The sequence below is a fragment of the Oncorhynchus tshawytscha genome, linkage group LG10 (genome assembly GCF_018296145.1).
Source record: "Oncorhynchus tshawytscha isolate Ot180627B linkage group LG10, Otsh_v2.0, whole genome shotgun sequence".
In the NCBI taxonomy this organism is placed as follows: Eukaryota; Metazoa; Chordata; class Actinopteri; order Salmoniformes; family Salmonidae; genus Oncorhynchus; species Oncorhynchus tshawytscha.
This window is the reverse complement of record NC_056438.1, coordinates 64,769,698-64,785,885: the sequence shown is the minus strand read 5'-3', so window position 1 is coordinate 64,785,885 and position 16,188 is coordinate 64,769,698. Positions and strand designations below refer to the sequence as shown.

Here is a 16,188-nt window from a genome sequence, read left to right as displayed (position 1 = left end):
AGCATAGAATCAGTGGCATTGTGGTTTGGGGCTGCTTTGCTACCTCGGTTCTGGGCCAACTTGCCATCATTGAGTCAACCATGAATTCCATATTGTACCAGAGAATTCTTGAGAAGAATATCAGACCATCTGTCTAAAAACTGAAGCTGAGGCCTCCAGAGTGGCGCGGTGGTCTAAGGCACTGCATTGCATTTGCTAGCTGTGCGACTAGAGATCCTGGTTTGAGTCCAGGCACTGTTGCCGCTGGCCTCGACCTGGAGACCCATGGGGCAGAGCACAATTGGCCCAGCGTCGTCTGGGTTAGGGGTTGGCTGGCAGGGATGTCCTTGTCTCATTGCGCTCTAGCGACTCCTGTGACAGGCCAGGCGCATGCACGCTGACACAGTCGCCAGGTGTACAGTGTTTCTTCCGACACATTGGTGTGGCTGGCTTCCGGGTTAAGAGGGCATTGTGTCAAGAAGCAGTGCGGCTTGGTTTCGGAGGACGCATGGCTCTCGACCTTCGACTCTCCTGAGTCCGTACGGGAGTTGCAGCGATGAGACAAGACTGTAACTACCAATTGGATACCACAAAATCGTGGAGAAAAAGGGGTAAAAGTGAAAAATGTAAAAAGCTAAATGAACAGGTATCCTACGACAGAACAATGATCCAAAACACACAATGATCCAAAACACACAAGCAAAGCTACAACAGACAGGCTCAAAAGGAAGAAACGCAGGGTTATGGAATGGCCGAGTCAAAGCCCAGATGTCAGTTCTGTGCTGTCGGGGGACTTGAAGCGGGCCGTGCATGCAAGAAAGCCCTCACACATGGCACAGTTGAAGCAGTACTGTAAAGAAGAGTGGGGAAAAATTCCTCCCAGTCGATGTAAGAGATGGATAGACAGTTACAAAAAACTGCTACATGAAGTTATTTCAACAAAAGGGGGCAACATCAGCTATTGAAGCTACAGTAGGGGTGTACTTTTTTTCTGCATTATGAAATTGCATTTCTGTTGATTTCAAAGTATAATCTTTCAGTGTCATTTGTTAAATTAGGTTACCTTGATCTGTCAGTAGTGTTGAAGGGAAGATTTCATATCCATCTGTACAAATATGTAAAAAAAAAATTAAATGTTTTATTTATTCCAGGTGGTATGCTTGCTTTTTCACATGACTGTTCATGACTTAGGCATGTTAACCTCAGTAATGGAAGGAGTACTCTTGTGTGCTACACTACACATAACGTGACTGTTTGCTGTGTTAACTGAGTGATAGCATGCTGTTTAGCTATCCTGACTGATCTGTCAGTTATTGATGGTCTGAGAAGTACAAAAATTGTATTAATGTATTTTATTGTGCCCACCTGTAGAGTGTGAGTGAATTTGCTGTAGAAAGTTCATTTTCATCCCCATAGTGAAATCTTCGGTCCCTGTCCTCTTTTGTTTAACCAAAGAGAGATTTGGTATTTTGTCAGCAGAACAATAATCTCACTCCACACCAGTTTGTAAACTCCCAAATTCCTTCTTGTCGACTTCCACATGGAGGGATTAGCATGTTTATGACACCCCCAGGAGCCTTACACTGTTCACAAAAGAAAAGTAGGTAAAAAAAAGAGGTGTACTCATATGCACTTCTTACTTTTCAGAAACGGTACCCCGCTGGCTTAAATGCCACTGTTCATGTAAATTGAACCTGACAACAGAGAGAAACAATGTCTCCAAATGCCATATTCATCCAACCAACTGTTCCTGGAATCTAAATGACTAGGGATTTAGGCTATTTATTTGTGATAATCTTCAACCCATAGTAATGAATAAATGTTTTCTTACTAGACATGTAATGATTCACCAACATGCATCAGTCTCTGGTTCAAATGTTTAAAATATGAGTTCATCGGTCCACGTGATCCCAAACCAATCCAAATGAAGCATGTAACGTTCAGGAAAAGCAATTTAAATGCTACGAATTGCCGGGTCACACATTTATTTAGCTTAAATAAATTTATCTCTACCTTCCGAAAAACTGCAACCTGCAACTGCTTCAGTGTGGAACTAAACATGTCATTGTGTTGACAGTCATTGATCTACAAGTTTTTAAAAAAGCAAACAATGCCCCACCTAACTGATAATGGGGTGGGAGATGTTTATCTTATGGCTCAGCTCAGGTGCCTACATACACTATATATCATTTACATCATTTACATACACACACAGGTCAACGCAGACAGATCCAGCTCAGAGGCCCAGCTCGTGAGCTCCATCAGCAGCAGGTTTAGAATGGAAAATGTATATTTTTATGCCGTAAATGTTAGTGCATTGAACCAAATCGCATCGGTTTGTTTCTCTAATCAAACTGAAACGCTTCAAACTAAAACGTATTGTTCCTGTATCGTATTGGAGCCAATGAATCTAGATATGGATCGAATCGTCTTGAGAGGGAAAGATGCACAGCCCTAATGCTTACAGATGAGTTCCTTGTCCTCTGCAATATAATCTGTCAAAATGACAGTGTTGACTCAGAGATCTTACCTTAGCCCCAAGTTCAATTGCAATTCACATTTCCATCTGGGAGAGGTTTTTCTGCTTTCGAAACATGACCCTCGTCCCATCCACAAAGTTACAAACCATCAGAGATGACTGATATATTGAAGGGATGTGCAATGTACATTTATATTTGTTTCATTTTTTTTATTCCATGTTATTTCCCTCACATAAATCTACAGGGGGTCAGCCACCCAGCCAGCCTAGCCTGAGTGATTGTTGGATTGTCCCCCAGCCGCCTCTCTACAGGAGGTAGACTGTACTTAGCACCTCAAATCAACCTCTCTAATTTATCACGATATGTTCATTAATTAAAAATCCACTACTGCAAGAAGAGAATGAAAATAACCTGATTCATATACCGTGATCGGTAGTCCAAGTCTTTTCCATAGATCTTTATGTTGGTGTTGCATGTGGATCAACCGATTAACCGGTGCCCCCGCACATTAACTCTGTACCAGTACCCCTCTGTATATAGTCTTGCTATTGCTATTTTACTGCTGCTCTTTAATTACTTGTTACTTTTATTTTTTATTCTCATTCATATATATATATTTAACTGCATTGTTGGTTTGGGGCTCATAAGTAAGCATTTCACTGTAAGATATACAGTTGAAGTTGGAAGTTTAGATACATCTTAGCCAAATACATGTACACTCAGTTTTTCACAATTCCTGACGTTTAATCCTAGTAAAAATTCAAAGGCTTTTAGGTCAGTTAGGATCACCACTTTATTTTAAGAATGTGAAATGTCAGAATAATAGTAGAGAGAATGATTTATTTCAGCTGTTATTTCTTTCATCACATTCCCAGTGGGTCAGAAGTTTACATACACTCAATTAGTATTTGCTAGCGTTGCCTTTACATTTTTTAACTTGGGTCAAACATTTCGGGTAGCCTTCCACAAGCTTCCCACAATAAGTTGGGTGAATTTTGGCCCATTCCTCCTGACAGAGCTGGTGTAACTGAGTCAGGTTTGTAGGCCTCCTTGCGTGCACAAATTTTCTATAGGATTGAGGTCATGGCTTTGTGATGGCCTTAAGCCCTTTTGCCACAACTTTGGAAGTATGCTTGAGGTCATTGTCCATTTGGAAGACCCATTTGCGACCAAGCTTTAACTTCTTGACTGATGTCTTGAGAAGTTGCTTCAATATATCCACATAATTTTCCTCCCTCATGAAGCCATCTATTTTGTGAAGTGCACCAGTCCCTCCTGCAGCGAATCACCCCCACAACATGATGCTGCCAACCCCGTACTTCACGGTTGGGATGGTGTTCCTTTTCCTCCAAACATAATGTGGTCATTATGACAAAAAGTTACATTTTTGTTTCATCAGACCAGAGGACATTTCTCCAAAAAGTACGATATTTGTTCCTGTGTGCAATTGCAAACCGTAGTCTGGCTTTTTTATGGCGGTTTTGGAGCAGTGGCTTCTTCCTTGCTGAGTGGCCTTTCAGGTTTCGACGATATATGACTAATTTTACTGTGGATATAGATACTTTTGTACCTGTTTCCTCCAGCATCTTCACAAGGTCCTTTGCTGTTGTTCTAGGATTGATTTGCACCCTTCGCACCAAAGTACGTTCATCTCTAGGAGACAGAACGCATCTCCTTCCTGAGTGGTATGATGGCTGCGTGGTCCCATGGTGTTTATACTTGCGTACTATTGTTTGTACAGATGAACTTGGTACTTTCAGGCATTTGGAAATTGCTCCCAAGGATGAACCAGGTCTACCATTTTCTTTCCGTGGTCTTGGCTGATTTCTTTTTCATTAACCCATGATGTCAAGCAAAGAGGCACTGAGTTTGAAGGTAGGCCTTGAAATACATCCACAGGTACACCTCCAAATCACTCAAATGATGTCAATTTGCCCATCAGAAGCTTCTAAAGCCATGATATCCTTTTCTGGAATATTCCAAGCTGTTTAAAGGCACAGTCAACTTAGTGTATGTAAACTTCTGACCCACTGGAATTGTGATACAGTGAATTATAAGTGAAATAATCTGTCAGTAAACAATTGTTGGGAGAATTACATGTGTCATGCACAAAGTAGATGTTCTAACCAACTTGCCAAAACTATAGTTTGTTAACAAGAAATTTGTCTAGTGGTTGAAAAACGAGTTTTAATGACTCCAAACTACGTATATGTTTACTTCTGACTTCAAATGTACACCTGTTGTATTCTGCGCATGCGACTAATACCATTTGATTTGATTTGATTTATTGTTTGTGTGTACTCAAACAAGAAAGGAACACAAATTCAACATGACTCAATACATGTCAAACAGCATACTGTAAGCACACATACAGTACATATTTTCCATATGCAAAGGAAGAAAAATTTGCCTATTTGTACTACTGTACTATATGTTAAATAAATAGTATGGAACAGATAAGGAAACTCTCAAAAAACAGTCAAATCTAAATCATAAGTCAAGAAACAAATACTCCATTGTGAAAACAGAATAAGTCATGTCTGTTGTATTGGTCCGGCCACAGATTTTCATCAACACCACAGGCGATATTCTCCTTGGCCAGACAGCGGGGGAAATATCTTCTGTCATGACGCATCCACCCCTGACAGGACTCTGCTAGAATGTCACCACATGCCTCCTCCATTGCCTGGAGAAGGGCCATACGTTCATGGGGTTTATGATCATACACCTTCCACCACCATGCTGAAAACAACTCCTCAGTGGGGTTGAGAAATTGGGATTATGTTGGGAGATAGAGAATTGTAAACCTGGGATTGACATGGAACCCGTTGCGGACCTGAGCGGCCCGATGGAAACGCACATTGTCCCAAATTAGAACATACATTTGCTGCACAGGATCACCTGGCCTTCTCTGCTCTGGCTGAAAAAGATTGTTATGTAAGGTGTTCAGGAAATGAAGGAGATGGGCAGTGTTGTATGGTCCAAGGGTAGCATGGCAGTGGAGGACCCCATTGTGGCTCATAGCTGCGCATATGCTGACATTTCACCCGCGCTGGCCAGGTACCTCAATGATGGCGTGTTTACCTATCTTCCTTCCTCTTCTCCTTTTTGCTAAATTGAATCCAGTCTAATCTATAAATATGAGTTGCTGGGGGATGGGACTTGCATCCAACTCCATGATTCTCTGAAATGACAGTAAATACTGTAATTGCTGTATAGTAAAGTTCACTGGCAACATCAATGAGTCTCTAATGTTTCAAGAGTGTAATACTACTACATTACTTACTTGCACATATTCATATTTATCCTTCACTCTTTGGGAATTCTTTTGAAATAGAACTCTGTAGATTTGCTTCATCCGGAGATGGTGTTTCTTAAGGATGCTGTCTGTGGTTGATAAGCTCACTCTGATGTTATGGAAGATGGCAGGGTTTTAAAAAATCTGTTGTTGGATTTCCCGCAATCTTATGCCATTATTTTCAACATCCATTTGCACAATGGCAGCCTCCTATTTGTCTATAAATAGCCGCGTTCTACCACCACGTGGTGGTCGTCTTTCAGTTCTACAAAAACAAAATAGCTTACAGTTAATTTAACACTACAGTAGTACAGTATACAAGATAAACATGTTACAAAGTAGTACAGCTCCCAATTTCATACATAACAGTAATACATTAAACATTTACTTTGTTTCCCCTTACAGTATGTATTGGAATCTACAGTCTTTACTGTGCTTTATATTGTACTACTGTCAACTAGTAAAAGTAGTATATAGGTACAGTATGTACTACAGACATAGGACCTATTCTCATTTAGGAATGTCCGGATGATGGATGCTACGGTGAAGAGGTTCAGATTGGGCTGCACTCTCTGCCCAGCCTCTCTCAAGGTCAAACCATGGTTGACTACAAGGTCCACCACCGTCGCCCAAATTTCATCAGAAACTACTCTCCCTGTTCTTCCTCCACCTCTACCCCAACCCCCACCTCTACCTCTACCTCTCTCTCTGCCAAGTTTGCTTCCATTGTTCTCCAAACACAGGAGTACTCACCTGTGGCCTTTTTTATTGCAAAGTGAACATTTGCGCAATTAGTGTTTGCCCATGTGAAGAGTGAAAGTGATCAGTTGGTAATTGAGTTTAGCTTGTTGAACAGGGTTGGTTTTCATTTGCACACAAAATATTTTAGTTGTGAAAGTTGTGCCAGAGGTAGAGAATTGTGTATTGTGTTTTGCCAAATGTTTGTTATAGAATTTCAATCTGAGTGTAAAGCAAAACGTGCCAGTAGTATTGCAGATTCGGTGTATGGTTCTGCTAAATGAGTTACAGGTCTGGGTCATTGTGCCTCATGGGCCAGTTTTAGTTTGTAAACAGTTGGGGAAAACTGTAATATGAGATGAAAGGCGAGTTCGTAACGAGTTCAGAAAGCCAAGCTAGAGCTCTGTGATTTGTCCACAACGATGTGGGCAGACGTTTTGATCAAGAGAAACCTTAAGAAAATATGCACATTTTCTCTTAACGCTCAACATATTTTACAGTTATAAGAAAGGTGAAATCTTATAGTTCGTCATTTTATAATTTGATTATGTTATATTTAGAACACATATAGCCTACATCATAAAATATTTCATATTTTCATATTTGTACTTGTGCTTGTGTCTACATCTCAACAATTTCTAACCATTTTTACCAGAAAGGTAACATTTTAGCCTTTCTTTGAGTATACAGCATTACTAGTTATTGATAAATAATAACTTTTGGGGATTACGTAGATTATATTTTTGATTACATATAGTTACATTTAACTGGTTATGCTGTATATATTAGCATGTCTGGCGTCATTGTACAGTAGGGTTCACATGCCTTTAATACCTCCAAGATCTCTCTTTAAAAAGATATGTTTTACTTCCTGGCACAGTCTGGAATAGTAGATGTTTCTTAATGCCCACAGTGCTTTTATCTTTCCTGTATGCATGTATGTATACAGGCTTTCCTTACTTCTTTATTCTCATATAAATGTGTAAACATTCTTAAATAATTCCACTCCATAATATCTGTTTATTGTACCGTATCCTATGATATTTTACTATCATAGGTTTTACTCTACTAAATGAGAGCATTGCTCGATCACTGCTAGTCAAGAACCGCTGCTAGGCAGGCACAGTGAATGTGACTGTCTGTACTGTTTTCCATTGATGCATATGTCATTCTTGCCTTGTTAATGCATGCTTCAGATATTAGCAAGGTTAGGGATGAGTCAGTGTTATTAAATGTTCTGTCTCATTTACAAAGATTTTGAGGTGCCTTAATATTAGGATTTAGCATTTTGACTGACCAGTATATGAGGTTTATTTCCATACCACTTTCTCAGGGCCAGAAACTGCTCATTGTACTCTATGTATAGCAATAGTAAAAGCATGAGCACGTTGAGCTCATGGTAGTATAGTGGTTAGAAAGGTTGCTGTTAAGGGGGTAGGGCTAGCCAGTAGCCTATTTGAGGTTGATATCCATACCACTTGTAAAGCAGTAGTAAAGGCATGACAGCATTAGGCTCATGGTAGTATGAAGGTTAGAAAGGCTGCAGGCAAGGGGTTTGGGTTTCACCCCTAACGTCTAACTGATTGGGTCAGTGGCAAGGTGACTTGTGGCTGTTGCTGTAGTGGGCTAGGGTTGTGGATCAGGGAGTGCTTTTACTTGATCAGTGCCAGCCTCTGATGGAGTGCTTTCACTTGTTCAGCTCCGTCCATATCTGATCTCCGACCAATCGATGGTCTGAGGAGGAGCAGCCTGCCAGATATGGTGGTGGAAAGGGCACTAATACAACAGTATAGAACGGCAGTGTGTGCATCTTCTCAGGAAGCTGTTTGAGGGAACTTTTGTGGTAGATATGGTGCTGTAATTTAATGGCAACATGACTAGCCTTTGAAATAAATAACTCATTCTACTCCACTACTCTGTTTAGAATGCACTGATCCATTTGCAAATTATATGCATCTATCTATCCAAATAAAAGTGCTATATTTCTCCAGAATTTGACAGCTACCCCTTTAAGAATCTCATTCATCATGTCATCACATTGAGTCTGGGTCAGAGGTTGAAGTAGTCAATTCAATTTGGTCACCAAATGTTCTCATTCTGGGGACTTTTCCAAAGAGACAAATGCTGTTTGTGTGTTGCTCAGTGACCTTAGATAAAAAAGGCCAATCATATTATATTGTGGCCTGAAAGGTACTCTCCTAGTCTGTTTATGAGCCTGGGGTGTTGTAGTGGAATGGTTAGCCGGAATTGTTTCGTTTTTTTTGGGGTGATTTTCTTTACATACAGTATGCTGAAATCAGTGTCTACTGTATTTCAGTAGATGTCTACTGTAATGAATCTACAAGAACATATAATGTTGAGAAAAAATACGACATGGGAAAAAAGCGTTCATATCCAGCCCTAGGTCTAATTTTGTCCTTAGGCTGTTCCTTTTTTAGAAGTCATGAGTCAATGTCAGAGATACTACTGCATTAGAGCAGGGTTTCACAAACTCGGTCCTGGGGCCTCTTCTGGGTGTACGTTTTGGTTTTGGCCCGAGCACTACACAGCTGATTCAAATAATCAAAGTGTGATGATGAGTTGATTATTTGAATCAGCTGATCTGAAACAGAGATTTAAGATTTAAGATTTAAGGTGGCCTGCCAGACAGGGATTGAAGACAACACACTATCAACACACTAGCTGTGGTTTTTACATACCATTTTAAAATTATATAAATTGCATTCAGCTGAGCTGTCTAAACACCCTTTGACGTCATTTCCTCTTCCTCTTTTCAATATATTCAAGTGTACAGTATCTATCTGGAAACACTTTAACAATGGACAAAATGTATGATATTAGTAAACATTCCCTCTCGAAAAATAATCAATTTACCCATTAGAGCAGGGGCTCTTACTCTGACGAGGTCCAGAGTCTGCTGGTTTTCTGATCTACCTGATAATAAATTGCACCCACCTGGTGTCCCAGGTCTAAATCAGACCCTAATTAGAGGGGAACAATGAAAAAACACAGTGGAACTGACTTTGAGGTCCAGAGTTGATTTTGAGGGATTTAGAGCAGCAAAATAAATATGAGTAAATATTTTTTGTACGTATGAAAATCAAAACATTTTTTTCATTTTTCCCTAGTAAGTGAATTTAAAAGCCTTTCCCTTGATGTTGTGTTTTTTTGTTTTATATTTAAGAATTTCATCCTTGCAATGTTAAAATGGATAGGCTGTCACTCTAAGGCTCGAAAAAAGGAACATCAAAGAAGCCATTGACATATTGTGTCATTGTGTTTTGAAGCACTGCTGTTTTTCCTTCATCTGAGAATACTGTTTGACCCTCTTGACTTCTTTACTTTTAAAATTGAGGCAAACTACGCCCTAGCCTTACCCCGTATCTGATGTCTGTGTAGAAAACACCGTCACAGTGACAGATATGCCTCGATTTGTTCTGTCTTAAAAAGACATGCCTAACTCTCTTAAGCAGGGAGGTATATCTACTGTACTTTGACATGCCTCAGGTCATACAATTTAATTTGAAATGTCTGGAAAGCATGACTGACTTAACTGGCTCAGGTGGGTGACATGCATGGAATATAGAGTCAGTAATACATCCCTTTATAGGAGTTGTTTCATATGCAGAAGCCTGGAAACTCATCTAAATCTAGGAGAACATACAGTATATTAATATATCAAAAACCTAGGAATTATACCTTTTGATTAGATTTGATTGTGTTTTTGATTCGTTTTTTTTATCACCAGCATTGTGATAAAGTGGGTATGGAATTCTACAACCTGCTCAACCTGTACAACCAGCTGGATTCTCTTCAACCCTTGGGAAACCTCTTTCAATACTATAAACAACATACTGTACACTGAGTGTACAAAACATTAGGAACACCTTCCTAATATTGAGTTTCAGCCCTTTTGCCCTCAGAATAGCCTCAATTCGTCAGGGCATGGACTACAAGGTGTCAAACGCGTTCCACAGGGATGCAGGTCCATGTTGACTCCAATGCTTTCCACAGTTGTGTCACGTTGGCTGGATGTCCTTTAGGTGGTGGACCATTATTGATACACACGGGAAACTGTTGAGGGTGAAAAACCCAGCAGCATTGCAGTTCTTTACACACTGAAACCATTGTACCTGGCACCATATTCAAAGGCACTTAAATATTTTGTCTTGCCCATTCACCCTCTGAATGGCACACATACACAATCCATGTCTCAATTGCCTCAAGGCTTAATTTTTTATTTGTTTTACCTGTCTCCTCCCTTTCATCTACACTAATTTAAGTGGATTTAACAGGTGACATCAATAAGGAATCTGAGCTTTCACCTGGATTCACCTGATCAGTCTATGTCATGGAAAGATGTTTTGTACACTCAGTGTATACTGTACACAGAAACCTCAGTTTCTCCTTATCCAAGTCCAAAGTAAGAGTTGAAACTGACTCTAGAGTGCCATAGTTATGGAAAGAGAAACAAATATATGAATAAAGTGGCTTCATCATGCGTTTTGTACAGATGGTTAGTCAGAAACCTGTACTCCTCTCAACCTGCTCCCCAGACCTAAATTCTTGACTGAAAGAGTGTTCTTCACAAAGAAAGGATGATATGAACACAGAGAAAAATTAAGTATCTGGGAAAATCCTCCTCGTCTTAGAAGTGTAGAACTGGGGGTGTTTGAGCTACCGTACAAGGCTTTGCCTGCAGACAGGCACTGTTGGTGTGAAAGTATCTGAGTATTCCCGGAATGCCACCCAATTACTTTGGATTTACTTTGTCAACTCTGGAGTGTCTGAGTACAGAGGAGGATGAATCTTTAGGGAGTCAGAGGTACAATCCAGTTCTCTTTAATATCCTAAAAATACACTCAAAATGTATTTAGTACATCTCTCATCTGTGAAACAAGGCGTTTGTTGTCCAGTTCAGCACGGCCTCTGGCATTGGATCAATGCACATGTCCAGTTAGTTTTGTTAAACAGGGTCAAATGAACAGACTCAATGTATTTGGTTGGGTAATGTCATTGATTGTTTTGCCTTGTCTCATGGGACTCATGCTACCTGTTTGTTCCAAATGATTTAACTGAAGGTGTACGCTGCATCCAATTCAACTGTATAGATTCTTCATGGTTAAATATCCATCCAGTGCAAACAAAAAACATTGATTATGAGCCGAGGTCTTACTGTTGATTAGGAAATACCATTGAACTCAGAACAATAAGATTTGACTCACGCTTAATTGATAGCGTGATACCTCGTTATGCACACATGTTAGCTTTATTCATAATCAGGTGTTGTCCTTTGTCTTGTGTCTCAGTAAATCCTCATGTGTTGAAAGGTAATAAACCAGATTGCATGGCCAGATCTGACCGCCTTTATTCAACCCCACTGCCACCCCATCCACTAACTCAGCACACCCTGCTCCTCCAATCAATCATCAAGCCAATATTTAGCTAAAAAATGTCAGTGAACATGCCCCAGTGTTAATTGTATACATCAGGATTTTGTATATCTCATTATACAAAAGAGAGACAATCATACAGTATCAAAATGTTGAAAAGAAAATGGTGTGAGGCGTTGGAAAGGATTCATTTGAAATGATCTGATTCTCTTTCATGAAATGGACATAACATAATGCACAAAATTAAGAGGATTAAAAATAAGTTTGAAGTGGTCTTCAAGAAGGAGATAAAAAAAGTATACTGAAATGTAGAAAATGGGGATATTAAAATGTTTAAATATCTGTTCAAAGTTGATTACAAATAAGAGGTTTTAAAAGATATTCAAATATATTAACTGGAGGACAAAGAGGCCTTGCAAATCCCCTTTCACAAATTAACATTTTTATTCCTAAAGTGCCTATGGTTGCAGAAAAAAGATTAAACCGGTAAACTTTGAACCGAGGGGCAAAGTAACACTCTTGTCTCGACTCACAGGAGAGTGCTAAGTGAAAGACTCTTGTGTCACTACTATGGAGTTAATAACTGCTACTGTAAATTAAAGATTAAAAGTGTTACTGATTGTTATGTAACTATTATTGACTTAATCCTACACATGAATGATTCTGTAACTATTATCGATGTATTATCTACTAGGACTACTACAAGTGAATGATTAAAAGTGTTACTAACATTTATGTTACTATTATTGACTTAATCTTACACATGAAGAATTGTGTAACTATTATTGACTTGCTACTATACGTGGCGTAATGCTATGTAATGATTATCAACTAAATAAATTAAGGATTATTTAAGCAATAAGGCCCTTGAACCCAGGGATTATTGTGTGATAACTCCCAACTAAGGGCTGTTCTTAGGCCCGAGGTGAAGCCGATTCTAATCATTCTACTCATTTGACTATGCAATGCTAAACAAATCATTGGCATGTAGCTATCTAGCAGAGATTCAATGATGATGGTCCTTAGTTATTTTTTCATGTTTTGACCCAGTTGTTAATTGTTAATCATTCTATTCATTCAATGTTTGTCATGCCCTGACCTGAATATTCTTTGTTTTCTTTATATATTTTGGTTAGGTCAGGGTGTGACATGGGTGATGTATGTGTTTTTGTACTGTCTAGGGGTTTTGTAGGTTTATGGGGTTGTTTACCATCTAGGTGTTTATGTATGTCTATGGTTACCTAGATTGGTTCTCAATTAGAGGCAGCTGTTTATCGTTGTCTCTGATTGGGAACCATATTTAGGCAACCATCTTCTTTGGGTATTTCGTGGTTATTGTCTATGTGTAGTTGCCTGTGTCTGCACTCGTTGTCATAGCGTCACATTGGTTTTGTTGGTTTTGTTTAAGTGTTCTTCGTGTTTTTTCATCATTCAAATAAAATAATGGATTCACAGCACGCTGCGCTTTGGTCTACTCCATACGACGATCGTGACAACGTTGCTATGCTAAACAAATCTTTGGCATGTAGCTAGCTAGCAGAGATTCAATGATGAGGAGAGAAAATAACTTCAATGAATAATGATTTAATAAATATTCAATAGGCCTACATACAGAGAGTTCGCATTTGTAAAATTATACGTTGTTCCACAGGTCGTAGAGGCAGACAGGTATGTTTATACAACCCCCAACTATTGCAAACCAAATAGTAGCATGGTGTAACGTGTGAGCTGTGAGTCGGGAAGCAAGTTCAGGGAGTGAATACATTTAATGACTGAACGAAACATAATACAACACAAGAAACACGAACAACGCACAGACATGAAACAGAAACAATATCGCCTGGGGAAGGAACCAAAGGGAGTGACATAAATAGGGCAGGTAATCTAGGAGGTATTGGAGTCCAGGTGAGTGTCATTATGCGCTGATGCACGTAACGAGGGTGACAGGTGTGCGCCATATCGAGCAGCCTGGTGACCTAGAGGCCGGAGAGAGAGCACACGTGACAGGACCCCCTCCCTGATGCGCGGCTCCAGCCGCAGGACGCAGACCAAAATGACGATCCCGGGGATCAAGAGCGGACCGGTCACCTCTGCTGAGGCACAGGAACCTGTCGATCTGGCTGAGGCATGGGAGCATGGCGACCTACACCTGCATTGCTTGCTGTTTCGGGTTTTAGGCTGGGTTTTTGAACAGCACTTTGAGATATCAGCTGATGTACGAAGGGCTATATAAATAAATTTGATTTTATTTTATTTGACCTGACACATGGAAAAATAATGTGTAGATGCTTATTCCCCGAAGCTGATGAAGTTTATGAATTTCCTGCCTGGGCTGTAGGGCAGTGGAATTATGACATAAATACGTCATGGTATTTTGTAGGAGTTGTTGTCCCACAACTCCTGCATATCAACCAATCAGCATCCAGGATCCAAACAACCTGTTTTACAATGTTGTTTAACTATCATCGACTTAATTCTACACATGAATGATCTTGTAACTATTATTGAGTTAACTACACTGAACAAATCTATAAACGCAACATTCAAGAATTTCAAAGATTTAACTGAGTGAGTTACAGTTCATCCAAGGAAATCAGTCAGTTGAATTAAATTCATTAAGCTCTATGGCTTGGAATACAGATATGCATCTGTTGGTCACGTATAATGTTTTGTGATGTCAACATTGTGAACAGAGTGCCCCATGGTGGCGGTGGGGTTATGGTATGGGCAGGCATAAGCTACGGCCGACGAACACATTTGCATTTTATCGATGGCAATTTGAATGCACAGAGATACCATGACGGGATCCTGAGGCACATTGTCGTGTCGTTCAACCGCCTCCATCACCTCATGTTTCAGCATGATAATGCACAGCCCCATGTCGCAAGATTCTGTACACAATTCCTGAAAGCTGAAAATGGCTCAGTTCTTACATGGCCTGCAAACTCACCAGACATGTCACCCATTGAGGATGTTTGGGATGCTCTGGATCGACATGTATGACAGCAATATCCAGACACTTCGCACAGCCATTGAATAGGAGTGGGACACCATTCCACAGGCCACAATCAACAGCCTGATCAACTCTATGAGAACGACATGTGTGAGAGGCATGCAGCTCGACAAATATTTTTTTACAGTTTTTAAAAAATCTGTGACCAACAGATGCATATCTGTATCCCCAGTCATGTGAAATTCATAGAATAGGGCCTAATCATTTTTTTTGTTTATTAATTTGACCATATAGAAAAACAAGCACACATAAAACTTGAAAAATCCATACATGCACATGAATATAATAATTGAGGATAACACACAGTAAAGTTTGGGTCTTATTTCCATATTGGTCCTCTTCATTTATTTCAATTGACTGATTTCTTTATATGAACTGTAACTCAGTAAAATCTTTGAAATTGTTACATGTTGCATTTATATTTATATTTATATTTGTTCAGTATATTATTGACTTACTTCATAACTGTTACTACAAATGAATGATTGTTGTTTTACTATTATCTACGTATCTTAAATATAGCACAATCATATGTATTGTGTAATATTGAACTCAACATTGATGGCAAGACTAAATTCATACATTTGATTTTTGGCCAATAGGAGCAACCAGCTATGAGTACACATCTTAATTTGAACACTCTTTTGTTACTGAGAATTTTCCTGCATCACAGGAAATGCAGATGAGCTTTGTGATTTACATAAATTCACTGAAAATCCACACTAACACACAGTTATATTAACAGTATTGAACTTTCCATGTAGACTACTTTTAGCCAGTTGATAGCCTAACCACGGATCAAGCAATATTATGGACTAAACGTTCAAATCCTGTTGCTGAAGAATTATTTTGCTGTGACAGTATAGTTCAAACGAAGATCCTACATCTGTATATTTCTGTTTACTCTATTGAATGTACCTGTACTTGAATTATAGCCCATAAGTAATGTGACCATACATTTACAATCCTCTCACTCCTCTTTTTGCAGGGAGTGCTTACAGAGAATGCATGGATAATGGAACGTGGGCTCTGAAGAGCAACTACTCCAGTTGTGAACCCATTTTGGAGGAGAAGGTTGGTTTAACTATTGGTTATACAGATCAAACCCTATGCCTTCTCCTTTATTATGCTCATTGCAAGTAACCTGTTAGAGACAACGTTAACGACCAGAACCACACACATCACATAACCAAAAGTATGTGAATACCTGCTCATCGAACATCTCATTCCAAAACCATGGGCGTTAATATAGAGTTGGTCCCCCCTTTGCAGCCTTGACAGCCTCCA

General features: G+C 39.5%; 1 protein-coding gene across 3 annotated transcripts in view; it reads left to right on the top strand.

The window, feature by feature from the left end:
• The window catches only part of LOC112260650 (corticotropin-releasing factor receptor 2), a 71,688-nt gene that overhangs the window by 33,756 nt on the left and 21,744 nt on the right, over window positions 1-16,188 (top strand). For all 3 annotated transcript variants that reach the window (XM_042328847.1, XM_024435922.2, XM_024435923.2), the window contains one exon: window positions 15,890-15,975. In XM_042328847.1, the coding sequence (XP_042184781.1) occupies window positions 15,890-15,975 (86 nt within the window). The remainder of the gene's footprint in view (window positions 1-15,889; window positions 15,976-16,188) is intronic.